Here is a 15,610-nt window from a genome sequence, read left to right as displayed (position 1 = left end):
CTAGAGATCTCCATGGAACTGACTGTTTAATGAACAAATAAAATCAAAAACTGGTATCCCAACAACAGAAAAGGGAATTACAATTTTTCAAATGTCTATAATCCATAAATTGGGTCTCCCTCCCTCTCAATGATTTTACTAACTAAAACCACAAATCCTTTTCTCTTTTCTCCAAAGGCAAACCACAACACTTAAGAAACACATGGTCGGCCAGGCGCGGTGGGTGGCTCACACCTGTAATCCCAGCACTTTGGGAGGCCAAGACAGGCGGATCACGAGGTCAGGAGATCGAGACTATCCTGGCTAACATGGTGAAACTCTGTCTCTACTAAAAATACACAAATTAGCCGGGCATGGTGGCAGGTGCCTGTAGTCCCAGCTGCTCGGGAGGCTGAGGCAGGAGAATGGAGTGAACCCGGGAGGCGGAGCTTGCAGTGAGTCAAGATCACACCACTGCACTCCAGCCTGGGCAAGACTCCGTCTCAAAAAAAAAAAAAAAAAAGAAATGCATGGTCACAAGGTAATTGTTGATTAAAAGAAAAAGGTTGGTTTGGAAGCAGCCGTATTTCCCCAAAAGCTAGTCAGGCGCTTTCAAATATATAATGTATGCACCAAAATATACTCCTAAAGACAGCAGATGATGTGATAACATACTAAAGAGCAAATCCCCAGAGGCTTGGTCTGTGGAATGCCAAGTGGAGCACAGTTCCCAGCCTGGGACACACTTGCCACAGGACACCTGTGCATGCCCAAGAGCTGGGGAGGCAGCAGGCAACCCGAGAAGCACAGCAAACACGTGCCATGACTACACATCTCATAGCACCAGGGACGTCATCTTGGGAGATAGCTTAACCTTCTGAACCTCGGTTTCTTCACGAATAAAGGAGCCTAACTTGAAAGGATAGTCAAATAAATTATAAAGCTTTTAACACAGGGCCAGGTAGAGTAGGTGCTCAACAAGTGGTAGCCATTATTATCATTTATTATGCTTTAGAATAACAACCAGAAACTAAGACATCAATGCAACATTTGTGGATGATTTTCTCATATAGGTTAAGAAAGTCTGGATTGGAAATCCAGCTGAGTTACAGGAAAATTACTCCCTTTACAAAAGATTTTACCACAGACTTCCTTTAAATAGCCCCCACCCCTCCACTGCACATTTATATAGAATTAGATATTGCTTACTCGTAACATTTTTCTAATCAAAAGCTATTAATTCTCCATTTCCTACCACAGCAAATAAAAACTCATCTGCCAGGAGTTTTACTTGTTCTGTTTTGCTTTTCATTTCAAAAGTAAATGTGCTCATTAAAGAAATTCTGGATGATAGAAGCAGAAAAATAAATCACCCAAGTCCTATCACTCAGAAAAAGCCATGGTTAACATTTGGTGAGTTCCCTTCCAGTCATTTCCATGCCTAGAGTTTTTTGGGTTTGCACACATAGTTTTAATTGTAATTGGTTTGGGTAGTATTTTTTTAAGCTAACATAATAATATAAGCATATATTAATTATATATAATAATAGATAATTCTCATGTCATGACATACTCTTCAGTATGTCACATTTACCTAACAATTTCTCTATACTTGGGAATAATGCTGTAGTGTCTCTGTGTAAGGTACTTGTGACAGCTGCCATCACCATCATCATTAAAATTATTATTGTATTATTAAGGCTGCTGCTGTTCTGTGAACATTTCTAAGGCTTTGTGAAAAAAAGAAAAGAAACACTACTGCTGCAAACTTTGTTTTGTTTTGTTTTTCCTAGCTGGAATGCAACAGCACAATCTTGGATCACTGCAACCTCTGCTTCCCGAGTTCAAGCAATACTCCCACCTCAGCCTCCCAGGTAGCTGAGATTACAGGTGTGTGCCAAAGCGGCAGGCTAGTTTTTGTATTTTTTTATAGTGATGAGATTTTGCCATGTTGCCCAGGCTGGTCTTGAATTCCTAAGCTCAAGCGATCCACCCACCTCAGCCTCCCAAAGTACTGGGATTACAGGCATGAGCCACAATACCCGGCCAAACTTTTAAACTCAGAAAGACTTCCCACTTCTACAAAGTATGTCAACATTCATCTTCATTTTCTTCAGTTTTGTTTTTACAGTTAAATCTTTAGTCCATCTAGAAATTTATTTTAATGTATGTATGAAACAAGGAACTAAAAATTTATTTTTTTTTCCCAAAGTGCTAACCAATTATCCCCAATCACTGAATAAATCTTCCTTTTCTTACTGATTTACAACACATCCTTTAGCATGGATAAAATTTACACACACACACACACACACACCCTGGACTAATGAGTTTCACTAAAAAATTCATATATGCATATATTATTTTTTGGTGTTAAAATGTTTTAGTATATGTGCTGCCAAAGCAAGCACTAAAGTAATAATTGATGTGTTGACAACACTTTTTCTTCATTTCCAGGTATACAATATATGTTTCTATTTATCCAAATCTTCTGTATCTGTCTACAAAATTTTGCAGTTTGCTTCAACTAAGTCATTTACATTTCTTTTTAAGGTTATTACTAGAAACTCTTTTTGTTGCTACTATAAATGTTTCATTATATTCTAAATAGTCATTAATTAGATATAGGATCACCATTGACGTTTGCCCACTAATGTTATACAGTGGCTCTCGAGGCCTCTGTAATCAGGCTATAGCACCTCCTCGTTTCACATTGCTGAGTAAGAAGCCCCCACTGGCCTTGTTACGCTGGTTTCCTTACTGTCACTGAGCACACCAGGTTCATGTTCACCATCCATCCACTTGACTTGCTCTTCAAGGATCTGCTCCCAGGTCAAAGCTTTCCTAAGTAGTCTGCCTCTAATTACATGCCTTTTTCTATATGCATCCAGAACTGATAATAAGTCCTAAAACATTTCATACTTTCAAATAATATAGCAATAATTTTCCTTTTATCAATACTAGGACATTCAATTTTTTACATTTGAGAAAAGATTAAACAAAAAACAAACTATATTTTTTGTCTTTTTAAGGGGCTATGATAAATTTGAAACAAATTTGGTAAAAATATACTGTTTGCTTAAAATACTAGTAAACTAGAAGCAGCCTAAATAGCTTTCAACAGGGGTTCAGATAAATCAATTATTTATTACTATTTTTAATAGCTATGCAGCCAAATAAACTGGTGGTAAGAGCAATACATACTGATATTTAAAAATTTCCAAAATATATTGTTTTCTACAATACTGTTATGTAACCCCTCTCTACTCCCCCAAGGAAGCAGAGAGGGCATATGGAGAGGGATTACATAACCGTATTGTAGAAAAATCCTGATTTTATTTAATAGAAAAACTGTCTGGAAAGTTAAACACCAGAATTTTAACTATGGCTATTTCCTGACACCGTACTAAATGTGAACTATTTTCTTCTTTATTCTGTTTAATGAGCGCTTACTAATTTTATAATCAGATTTTAAAATAGTCAACTTCAAAAATGTGCCCTGCTGATAAAAGTCCATTATAAAATTATATCACCACTTTTAAATCAAATACATTTGTGAAAACACACCAAAAATGCTAACTTTGAAAAAAACAAAACAAAACAAAACAAAAAACCTCACTCTGTTTCAGAGACTCAGAGAAAATATCACAAGGTAATGGGCAGTTATCACTGTAAAAAGTATTTAAAAATATATCCTGGGACTTTCAGAAAAAGAGTACTGAGTCATGCAACCATCTCATTGAAAAGGTCCTTATGGATTATCTAGTCAAAACCTCTCATTAAAAAAATCAGAAGAGTGACACCCAGAGAGGTTAGGTGAATTCTCCAAGATCACATAGTAAGTTACTGGCAAAGGCCAAAAGTATTTACAATTCAAAACGTACACTCTTTAATTCCTTTCTCAATTCCTCTGAGTTAAGATATGCTGTAGCCTGTTACTTCTGCTAAGACTATGGAATTCACCACTGGAGCAAATGTCCAAGAAAAGGCAAGTGTTCATTTCACCAGAGTTTTCTGATCATGTGACTATAAATTAGATAGAAATGTTACAATATTGTGAAATGGAAGGTGTCTCTCTCGGTTAAATACAGCTTACAAATTCCATGATAAGAACATTTTGACAAACAGACATATGTTAGATGGTGATAAGCAGAAGCTGGCAAACTTTAGTATTCATAGACTCTGAGGATCTGAAAGTCTGTAAGAAAGAAAAAAGTATTACCGAGTTTAAAATTTCAACTGTGCTGCAAGCTTTCCATATCTGAGTTATTGGGTTCATTCAATGTATCATACTTTCATTCCTCTGGTTTATTCACTTTCTTTTAGAGGAGTTTTGAAGGTGCCTCTTTTTAAGTCAATATTAAATGTAATATGCTTTAAACATAAAATGATTTTCATATCGTAAGCCGTAATTAACATGTGTAGACTTCACTGATACTTTACCCACCAGAGGGAGTCCATGTGGATTTCCATGTAGTAAGAGACCTCAAACATCAAGTTTACATGAATTCAACAACCACATTATACATAATACAATCAATATTATAAAATCACTCAATAATATATTTCTAACCCCTGAAAAAGAGAAAAATTAAATGAGATTGGGCACATAAAGTCTTTAACCGAGTTCTTGACCTACAGCAGAAGCTCAAAAATGATTGAGTTTCCAAAATCTGTATCCTTCTGCACATTAGTCACAGTGCTTACAACAAATTAACTGGTATTCTGACTTACACACAAGTTGATGTGAGCTTGGCTGGTACCTGCCCTGAAGGATGGTTCTAGCCTCAATATGTAGAAAAATCTGGTTCTTGGGCCTCCAAAATGAAGCCAGCCCCTGATGGGAAGAATTCACTAAAAATGTCACACTGAGAAGACGTGTTTCTGCAGCCCTACCCTAGTAGGTGAGACACATAATAATTGGTCAATTGCCAACTCAAAATCGAGGGAAGAGGGAACTCTTTGACACACTCCAGATTCTTCAGGGAATGCAGGAGAACATGAATCAACTATCCCTGATAATCATGCTTCTACAACATGTGATATAATCATTACCCCCAAGATGAGTTTCATTCAAGAATAAAGAAAGCAGAACTGAGAATAACAGGAGAGAACCTGGCATCCACACGGGCCCTCCTAAGTTTCTACCTCCTTATACTTCTCGCCATCATAAGGCCCAGCCTAGTGATGGCCGTATTGCTGAGACAGGTCTCAATCTCCATGCAATTGGCTGGGCATAGGTACGTATGCACTGGGTATCTATTTTGTACTCAACTGTCTCCAAGGTCTAAATATGGCAAAGCTGAAGGACCCCATTGAGTTCCAGCTATGTTCTCCAATCCAGGTTTATCAGTAAGCACTGCTGCCGGGGAGTTATCCACCTCGTGCTGTCTTAATAAAACTCCAGTGTCCACTGGGCTCCTTGGATCTATTCTCTACTATTTAGAATTAAGAAGAAGGCCTGAATAACTGGCACCCAACTCTAACCCTGAAAACGCTGTTACTGTAATCTTCTACCATTTAACTTTTCCAACCAGAAAGCTGGGAATTATTCTACCTCCTCCTCTTTCTATTTCCACTAATTAGTTACTAAGTTTTACTAAGTTTGTTGAGTCTACCTACTAAATACTAACTACCTACTTCATCTATTTTTCTCCCATCCAACCCTACTGTCACCGGCTCCTCAGTTTCACCTGAATTACTGCAACAGCATCCTACTTAGCTCTCCATGTCAGTCTTGTTACATTCCAAACCCATCATCAACACTGCGGATTAGTTTAAAATACAAGCATGATCCTTTCATGCCTCTGCCGCACAGCCCAGAGCATAAAGTACAAACTCCTCAGCACTGCTAACAACGCTCTCATCTAAGAGTTGGCAAACTTTTTCTCTAAAGGGTCAGACAGTAAATATTTAAAGTTTTGCAGGCCTTTGCAGGCTATCGCTCTGCTGCTACAGCGTGAAAGCATCCTTGGCCTATATTTAAACAAATGAAAATGACATAGTCCAATAAAACTTTATTTACAAAAATAGGCAGTGGGCCAGATTTGGCCTGTGGGCCAGTTTATGAACCCCTGCTCTAACCTACTTCAGTACAACCTCATCCCCTGACACTCTGACCCTCACCCGGGTCTCCTCCAGAAAAGGGCTCTAGTCACACCAGTCTTGCCTCTGGCCCCCAAACTGCCCTGCTGTTGTGCGCCACTGCCTTTGCTCACACTCATCCCTTCTACCTACATCTGGTGGAATGTTTTTTCTCCATAAAGGCCAAGTTTGATGATCACTTTGAGGTTTCCACTGATTCTCCCTTAAAGAGATTTAGGTATCCTTTATCTATATTTTCAAAGAATAGGTTCATATGCCTCATAGTTTTTTTATGGCCCCACAATGCCTGACACACCAGATGTTCAGTGTTTATTGAATGATGGTATAAATCAATTATTGAATAAATACATTTCAAAACTTACAGTCCTCCTAAGTCTTGGGCAAAATTCAGAAGTGTAATCCACACAAAGGACTCACAATCTCATGAAAACTCTGCAGTGCTGAGCTCTCCTTACAGTACACACTCGGTTATTGCAATCCATAAAAACACAGCATCATGAAGCTACAAGATGCCCTGGAGAGCATTAAAGCAGTGGTTTTTAAACTGTGTGTCTCTGGGCCCTCTGGTTGGTTCCTAGGGGTTCCTCAAGGAGAGGGGGAAGGTAACAGAAGGGTAGGCTGGCGAATGAACCTCTCTCCCCAAACCTCTCACTCCAGCTTTTACCAAAGCTGCTCCTTATTTCATTAGCCAAAAGGTTCCTGCCATATTTAAAAAGAAATCTATATGATTCAGCATACTCATGCACTGTTCACAGCTTGCATTCTAAACCTCCATTGTTTCCCGATCCTACTTCTGTATGGTTTGGCCCTATCTCCTGTCCTTCCTGCCTCTCATGGACTCACTATACCTGTTGCATGATACTGCTTCTTTGAATCATGTTCCCTCAACTGAAATCCCCTAACTATGATTGTACTCAACCCTTGGGTAAAATTTATAATCCAGGTGGTCCCAGCTCAACCTTTGGGTCCCAACACTGGCACAGAAAGTCAACACTGCCTCTGAAAAGGAAATCAAGGAGGACCTGGGGAATCAATGCTAAAAAAGTTACAGCTGTTACTCATACTTGAGTTGTTGTGCTACCTGTGTCTGCTTTTCCACTAGAGTGTAAACGTGTTGAGGGAGGAACTGAATCTCAGTAATAAAATAAAAGCTACTATTTACTGAATGTTTACTCTTAATACTGGACTAAGTATAAATGTGCATCATGTAATATTCAAGAATTATGTGAGGATCACACAGCTTTAGAACTGCAATGAGCCTTAGACAGAGATCACCTAGCCCAAAAACTGAGAGAGACAGTAGATTTACAGTTATTCATTAATTCAAGAAGTATGTATTAAGCACCTGCATCCCTACACTGCTCTACAAGCTACAGAGTCAGTGCTAACAACACAAAGTTCTTCATTTTCAGAAAACATATATTCTAGTAAACAAACAACAAATAAATGGATATATGATATTTCAGGGGAAGGGACAGAAAAAGGATGCCACTTTACGCAGGGCATTCAAGGAAGGCCTCGTGGAGGCAACATTTAACCAGAGACCTGAGGAACTGAGAGATCAAGCCATATTGAATCTAAGAGAAAAGTGTTCCAGGTAGAGGGATGCAAAGGTTCTAAGGGGGGAATGTGCCTGATGCATGTGAGAAAATGAAAGAGGCCAGAATAGCTGGAGTAGAGTGAGCAAAAGGAGGGAGAGAGGAGGTGAGGCCAGAGAGGTAGCAGGACCAGATCATCTGGCTTTGGGCCACTCCAAGAACTCTGAATTTCAGCCAAAGATTCAAGATAATCAATTCCTAAAAATAAGTAAATAAAAAATGAAGTTTAGTTTCCACAAAAGAATGTATTATCAAGAACAAAATCTTATCTACATGCCTAATCTGAAAATAGAGTGCCCAGCAATTCAGGATCACTATTACCTTATTTAGAATCAAAATGTCCTTATTCTACAAGAAACTCTGCAGTTATCCAGTTGAAGCTTTCAGTTTTACTAATGTGGAAACTGAGGCCCAGAGAAATCACACGAGCAGCCCACTTACTGGCAGACCTGCGGCTAGAACATGGGTTCCTGCCTTCCTGTCTGGTGCTCTTCAGTAGCCCCTGCTGCCTCTGCACAGCAGTCCGGTGCTTAAGGGTTTCTTGGTTACCTGTGTGGTAGCCCCCACTGGCTCCTGTAACCTTTATAAGTCGGTAAGAGAATAGAAGAGCTGCCACTATGAGGCATCTCTAGGCCTATCCTCACCCCAGAACCTGTCATTATAAACTCCTGCATTCTCTAGTTTCTCATTCCCCACAGAGTTGAAGACAGCCAGGCAGACAAGGTGAAGGCACATCAGGCACTGTCCCAGGCACTGTGAGGGATGTTTTTGTTGCTTTTGCTTGCCCAACATTCCTTACTCCCTATTCCCAGACAGGGCATGCCTTTTCCATGGTTCTGGTGGGGGCTACATAGTATCCAAGCCACCTATTAACCACAGATTGAGGTGGACATAGACCTGACCAATTAAAGAAACATCCCTCTGGCCATAATGACTACTATAAGGGAGAGCCGAGGATCAAGCAGAACCAGCTAGATTTCCTTCCTGGGCTTTATGGATAAGAGCTAGAGAAAGAAGCTCTATCCCTGGGTTTTCCAGTTATATGAGTTAAGGCATGCCCACTTTGTTTAGGTTAATTTACATTAGGTTACTATTACTTGCAACCAAAAGAACTCGGACTCATGTAGGCACCTGCATACCTTTTCTTACTTCATCTAACAACTTTATAAGGTTGCCATTACTCACTCTATTTTAGCCATAAGGTAACTGAAATTCAGTGGCTTCCTCAAGTTCATATAACAGATTAGACACATTCAAATCCAAGTCTTTCTGCCCCAGGTTCCATTCAGTATTCAGTATTCAGAATTAACTCAAGAAGAAGAAACTCACTGCCATTCAGAAACCAAAGAAATTCTGGTTTAAAAATTATAGGAGGATGTAGTGGGCAGGGCGAGAGCAGCATTAAACCAGGTCAAAGGACCTGGCTTCTACTTCTGGCTCTGTCCTATGACCTCAACTGCTATGACTTTGGGCAAATAATTTCATTTATTTGGGTGTTAGTTTTCTTATCTACTAACAAAATGAACGCAAGGTCCTTTTGAGTGAAAAAAAAAACCACAAACAAACAAACAAACATGGGTCTGCTTTAAGCATACAGATTCTACTGTTACTATATGTCAAGTAGATTTCAACTTGAATGTGAAGCCTAATAACAGGTAATGGCTCCTGGGGTACAATGTTACAAAGTATTCTGAGCTATAGGGATCCACTAAGAAATTAGCATTGGCTTCCATGATCACAAGGAAGAAAAGAAAGTAACAGCTGCATACCTGCCACACATCTGCCATCACTGAAAGAGTTTCACCTTGGCAAAGAAATGTTACCATCTTTTACAAATGCAGACAGTACTTCTGCACCACTGCTGATTCATCAGTACCTGCTCAGGATTTTCATACATTCCTCACACACTTAACTAAAGCAAGGAATGAAAGTGCAAGAAAACTAAGTGGTTTGGAAAATATAGCTTGGTGCCACTAAAGAAAATATGTCTAAATGGCCTACATGAGGAGTGGGGAGGTAGTTCAGGGGAACAATAATAATCGGTCTGGTTTCTTAAAATACATACATATATAGACTATGTGAGTAGGGTAACTCAGAAGCTACCCTACTTAGCTTGTGAGCTAAGTAGGGTATTATCATGTCCACTTTATAGAAATGGAAAATGAGAGTCAGACTTGCCCAAGTTCACCCATTTCTAAGTAGCAGAAGCAAGATCTGAACACAAGGCCCAGGTCTCTTTCCAATCCCACCATCCTCACTAGTCCCACACTTCAAATGAGTTAACTAATCAAATTCCCATTGCAGTGACATATTCATTATTATTTGGAGTTGTTTGAATAATATAAATTCCTCCCCCAAATAATCTGAAAAGTTATTACTCTCCATTTGTAACTGAATGGGTAGACATGCATTTGAGGATGTATAAATTTAGCAAAATTGACCATAAAAGTTAAATGCTTAAAAGAATGATGCAGAAGCAATCAGCCTGTTGGTGGAAGGTAGGGAAGGAAGACTTAGTTTCAATGCAATTTTATTCAACTTAATATAACCTCTACAACAATTCAGTGAGATGGAAATCTGGCATCAGGCATATATTTGAGGAATGGAATGGAAGAATAGAAATTGAACCAGATAAAACGCATTCTAGAAGTAACAGCAAATGCTTCAAGGAAGGCACTTACCAAAAGGCATACTATAACTTATTACATTTCATTAAGTCTGACAACCAGGGCTAAACCTGAATTAGAATATGTGCTTCTGGTATTGACCACACTTTTCTGTATAAGGAATCCAGACCAAACAAAATAACAGCCAAACTTTTGACACATCTAATTGTAGTAAAAGCACAGGACATCCATCACTAGCTCTTCTAGTTAAACTTCCCACAAGAGAAGATGGGGAGTGGGGAACAGTTGCAAGAACAGGAGATAATACACAAAGCAATGACAACATAAAATCAAAATTGCTTAAAAGAATGTATGTTTCCTCTACGTCAGGGGGACAGTGTCCCTGAACAACACAGCCCATGTACTCACTTAAGGTGATGTGACACCTTCTCACATCAATACATAGCAGAATTGGAAGTTTCATTGTCATGCGGTCCAACCCTGTGACATATGAACAAAGTTTTTCTCAAACATCTCTGAAAAGCAGTCATCACTCTGTTTAATTACTTCCAGTGACAGGGAACTCAGCACCCTACGGGACTGTTACTGTCCCTGAGGCCCATTAACTCAAAAGTCTAAAACACATTTTCACCACTCAGGGAGAGGTGGAAGTGATCACAGGGCTCTCCAAAGGCCTTGCCAACCCAACTGTGCCTCTTGTCTCTACCATTCCCAAATCCCCCCTTTCTCTGAGCAGGACTCAAAATTAGCACAGTGTTAACAAATCAGTGGTTTCAGAGTTAGAACGGACCCTTAAAAAGCCAATGCTGTGATATTCATACCACAGTTCTACAAAAGGAACCTCAGGAAGTGCTTGGGCCAAACTGGGAGGGAGAGGGTCCTGTTTCTCTTCCTCTTATTTCAACCTAGGAAGCTCCCACTTTAATTTGTTATATATAGAGGATCAAGGTAGCTTTTTAAAAGGAGGAGGAGGAAAAAAAGGACCATTTACAGGTAAATAAGCTGAGGTCTTAAAACTTGCTTAATGAAATCATATAGCTAATAGTTGCAGGGTTCAGACAACAACCTGGTCTCTTGGCTCCTTCTCTGGTGCTTTCTCTACCATATAACATCTGACCGCCCACAGGGCAAAATTCAAACTCTGCAGTGATATACAAAGTCCTTTAAGATCTTCCCCTGTCCAATTTTTATGATAGTCCCACATTCCGGTCTCACTCAAATGTTTATTGAACCAATATATGTCAGACTGTTACCTACCTCCACAGCTTAGCGCATACTATTCTCTTAGCCTGAGATGCCCTTCTGCACTGGAACCAACTAATCCTCTTTCAAGATTTGTTTTAGGCATCATGGCCTCCATAAAGCCTTTTCTGATCCTCAGGTAGAACTGACCACATTCTTTTTGTGCCCTACACAACACTTGCGAGGCTTTATGGCACTTGTTTTATGTCTATGTCCGTCTACTCCACCACTGCTTTTATATCATATTACTCTAACACGAGGCTGGTCAGAAGGTAGGTGCTTCACAGAGGTTCATCAATAGGGCGAGTGTATTCATCTGGTCCACTCCCCTTTCTAATGTTTAAGTATCCTCTGCTAACTGTCATTAATGCATGCATGCATGCATACATTCATTCAAAAATATCTGAGTGTCCATACAGTGCCAAGTGTATGCCAAGCAGAGTAGGACTTACTGTGAAATTAATGAGGCTTAAGCTTTAGGATCCCTCTCTTCAATCTTCCAAAGCTCTGAATCTTTCTTGGTGATTTTTATTTCTTAAAGAGGGCAGACAGAACTATATAAGCTTTAGGCCCCACAAAACCTAGATACCTCCTTGGTGTCACGAACACAAAAGGGAACAAGACAAACAGCTCTCCTCTTATGCAGTTTTCTGTTTAATGGGAAAGACAGCCATTTGTTCATTCACTCATTCAACAAACATTTACTAAGCAATGCTATGAGTCATGCATTCTGAGATGAAAACAACACTGTCCCTGCCCTTAAGGAAAAGGTTCCTGTTCCCAGGGAGATGAAGGGACACCTGCTCTGATCAGGGAACAGAAAGTAGTTGAGGTGACTGTAACACTGTGTTTGCGAAAGATTACCCTAAACCCGTCTCAAGAGGAACTGAGTCCTACTTATTGCAGAGACAAAGGGAAGAAAGACTTCGGCTGAATACGGTTTTTTAATCTCAACTGGAGGTGGGAGGCAGACAAATAAATAGAACAGGCAAATATGGTGTGGTCAGTGCTGCAACAGGAAGCGAAGGACTGTCAGGAGGTTTCCCCTGAGTGCAAGTCTGTAGTGACGGCGAACTCATGACCTCAAGAAGCCGCCCATGCACTTTCCAGATAGAGATTTCTGAGCGTCTCCTTTCTCGTCCCCCAACCCCCGCTGCCGCAGGAGAAATCTGTTCCCCGATATGCGTCCCCCTTCCTCAAAATAAGGCTGTTCCTTCCCCAGAAAGCTGTAGGGTCTCTGAGGCCAACTCTCCTGTCCCCCTGAGGGCCATCCCCTTCACACAATGCTTACGGGACGGGGTCTGGTTTGGGGCCCGGGGTCCCTGTCGCAGGACTGCCCCCTCCTCAACCCGCCGTTTCCATAGCAACCAGCTCACCACTTCGCGGGCCCGGCTGGAGAAGTCGCCCTTGGGCCGAGGGCTCCGGCGGAACAGCTCATCCCGGCTGCCATCGACCCCGCCGCCCACCGCCACTCCCAGCGCCTTGTTCCGCGTCTTCACGGTCTTGACGCTGGCCCGGAATAGCAGCGTGATGTCCACCGCCATAGCGACCCGCACCCGCAGCCCAACACTGTGCCCGCTCACGTAAGCAGCCGGCGACCGCGGCGCAAACCTGGCAGCTGGAGGACTGGTCCTGCCTCGCACGCCTCCCCTCGGCAACGGCGACGCGAGAAGAAAGGTTCCGGCCTGCGCCCTGCTACCGCGGCGGGAGGAAAAAGGTTCCGGCCTCAGCCGGCACACCTGGAGGAGGAGGAACCGCGCGACGCGCTCTCGGGCGCCGGTTTCAGCAAAGTTTGGAGGGTTTAGCTGCGCGGAGAGCTCAGCGAGCTCTCCTGTGCCTGTTTGGGGCGTGTGGACTCGGGGAGCGTGAGGACCGGGAAGCTGGGAGGCTCCTTCCCTTCTGGTGGCTCCTTCACTGAGACCGGGCGGTTTGGTTGCGGGGGACGTGGAGGCAAGCCACCCTTGACCTTTGACTGCAAGGACTCACCTTGAGCAGGATAGAGGCAAGTGGACGGTGACCCTCGGGGTGCAATAAGTGCTGAGACAGAGCAGTTGTGCAAGGCACAGAGCTAGAGGCCTTTCTTCTCCAACCTTCAGTCACCTCTTTGTAAAGTGAAGCCAGCATTCTCCTCGGAGTTTACTGTGAAAATTAAGTGAGCTGACGCGTGCTGTGTTTTGATGTTGCTTGGCTCCTAGTAAGTGGCCAATAAATGGTAGTAATCGTTAATAATGTTATTATTATAATCACTCTTATTTGTGGTAAAGGAAGAGGCTGTAGAGAAAAGGCGTCACCTATGCAGAGATTTGAAGGATGAATAGGAACTTTAGATAGAGACAAAGGTGAAAGAGTGGCCCTAATGCCGCTGGATTCTGTTCATCCTTCATGCATAGTTTTAATTGTGCCGTCTTAAGCCATAGCTATTAAAATTGGCAAGTCAGTCAATGAGTTTCTTCTGCATTTTAGGTTCATGCTCTGTTTTGTGTTGTTTTTTGAGATGGGGATGTACTATGTTGCCCACGCTGGATTGCAGTGGCTATTCAGAGGCGCCATCCTAGCTCACTACAGACTGGAACGCCAGGGCTCAAACGATCCTCCCGGCCTCAGCCTCCTGAGTAGCTGGGACTATAGGCACGTGCCACCGTGCCTGGCCTATGGTTCAGTTTTAATTCAAAATCTCATTGATTTCTTCAAGATTTCTTTTTTCATAAAGAGGATGCACAAGTAGAATATGTATTAAAACAGCGGTTTTAATGGTCAAGATAAAATTTTCATAATACTAAGATGTTATTTGCCTTTTCACTCTGATTTTCTCATGAGTTGCATGCAGTTGAGTTTGCTAGAGACTGTGATATTGCAACGGAATAAATGCAGAACAGCTGTTTTCTATTAAGCCATACTTCAAAAAAGGACTTTAAAAAACATCAAAAGTTTTTGTTTTGATTTCTCATATAGTAAATATTGATAATGTCAATATAAATAAAAATTGTTTAGCGCCCTTAATAATTTTTAAGTGTGCAAAAGATTTGAGACCAAAAGTTTGAGAACCACTGTGTTAAAGAAAAAAAGTTTATCAGAAAGAGATGTCAAGAAAGTATATATTTACCAGAAAGGAGGAAGGAAAAGATTTTTTTTTCCTTTGAGGCGGAGTCTCGCTCTGTCGCTCAAGCTGGAGTGCAGTGGCGCGATCTCGGCTCACTGCAAGCTCCGCCTCCCGGGTTCACGCCATTCTCCTGCCTCAGCCTCCCGAGTAGCTGGGACTACAGGCGCCCGCCACCAAGCCCAGCTAATTTTGTGTATTTTTAGTAGAGACGGGGTTTCACCATGTTAGCCAGGATGGTCTGGATCTCCTGACCTCGTGATCCGCCCGCCTTGGCCTCCCAAAGTGCTGGGATTACAGGCGTGAGCCACCGCGCCCGGCCAGGAAAAGATTATTTAAACCCAAACTGTAGCCACTTCTTGCAGTTTAAGGAAAATAAATTTCCATACAGCTTTCTTCCCCCTACTGAGGAAGAGAGAAAGAAATTACAAAATATCTGCCAATGATTCTATCTTGCATAAATGGCCCTTTGTTTAATCCAGACATTAATCAGTTTTTGGCTATGCAAAGTTAAGCCTGGGGCACAGTAGAAGGAAAGAGAGATTGCCTTGCATAATAAAGTGAGGGGGATTGAATTGGGGGGAAAAAAAGAGAAGCCAGAACCCAGGGAGGGGGCCAGGAAAGTACAAAGTAGGTAACTGGGAAGGATCTTTGAGTGGGAGGGAGGCTGAACTACACCAAGCCTTCGGTGAGTGGTGCCTTGTGTAAATGGTGTGTTTGGTGCAGTTGGATATTTTGGGTAGAAGGGTAGGGGCAAAGATCTAAGTTTTCTGTCAGGATTTGCAAGAGCAGAGAAGATTGTCATGGATATAAGACCCAAGTGAGCTCAAAACATCAGGCTGTAAATCCACAAGTGACCACAAGTACATAAAATTCCTAAATAAGTCACAAAGATCTTGAGGAGGCTGCTGAAGTTTCCACAGACCATGGGATATGGGGCTGTGCTTTTTACATTTTGTGTT

At 41.6% G+C, this 15,610-nt stretch overlaps 1 protein-coding gene across 6 annotated transcripts in view; it reads right to left on the bottom strand.

Moving 5' to 3' along the window:
• The window catches only part of STX18 (syntaxin 18), a 120,729-nt gene extending 107,525 nt beyond the window's left edge, over positions 1-13,204 (bottom strand). For 5 of the 6 annotated variants that reach the window (XR_010116140.1, XM_063619381.1, XM_055246328.2 and 2 more), the window contains exon 1: positions 12,928-13,095. Coding sequence is in view for 5 of the 6 variants with exons in the window: in XM_063619381.1 (XP_063475451.1) it covers positions 12,928-13,095 (168 nt within the window). In the remaining variant the exon portion in view is untranslated. Of the gene's footprint in view, positions 1-12,927 lie in introns of all 6 variants that reach the window. The other variant, XM_055246329.2, reaches the window with a different exon arrangement.
• Between the last annotated feature and the right edge of the window lie 2,406 nt (positions 13,205-15,610).

This window comes from Symphalangus syndactylus, chromosome 16, assembly GCF_028878055.3.
Source record: "Symphalangus syndactylus isolate Jambi chromosome 16, NHGRI_mSymSyn1-v2.1_pri, whole genome shotgun sequence".
Lineage (NCBI taxonomy): Eukaryota > Metazoa > Chordata > Mammalia > Primates > Hylobatidae > Symphalangus > Symphalangus syndactylus.
Note: the sequence above shows the minus strand (reverse complement) of the source record. Positions and strands in the feature narration are given on the sequence as shown.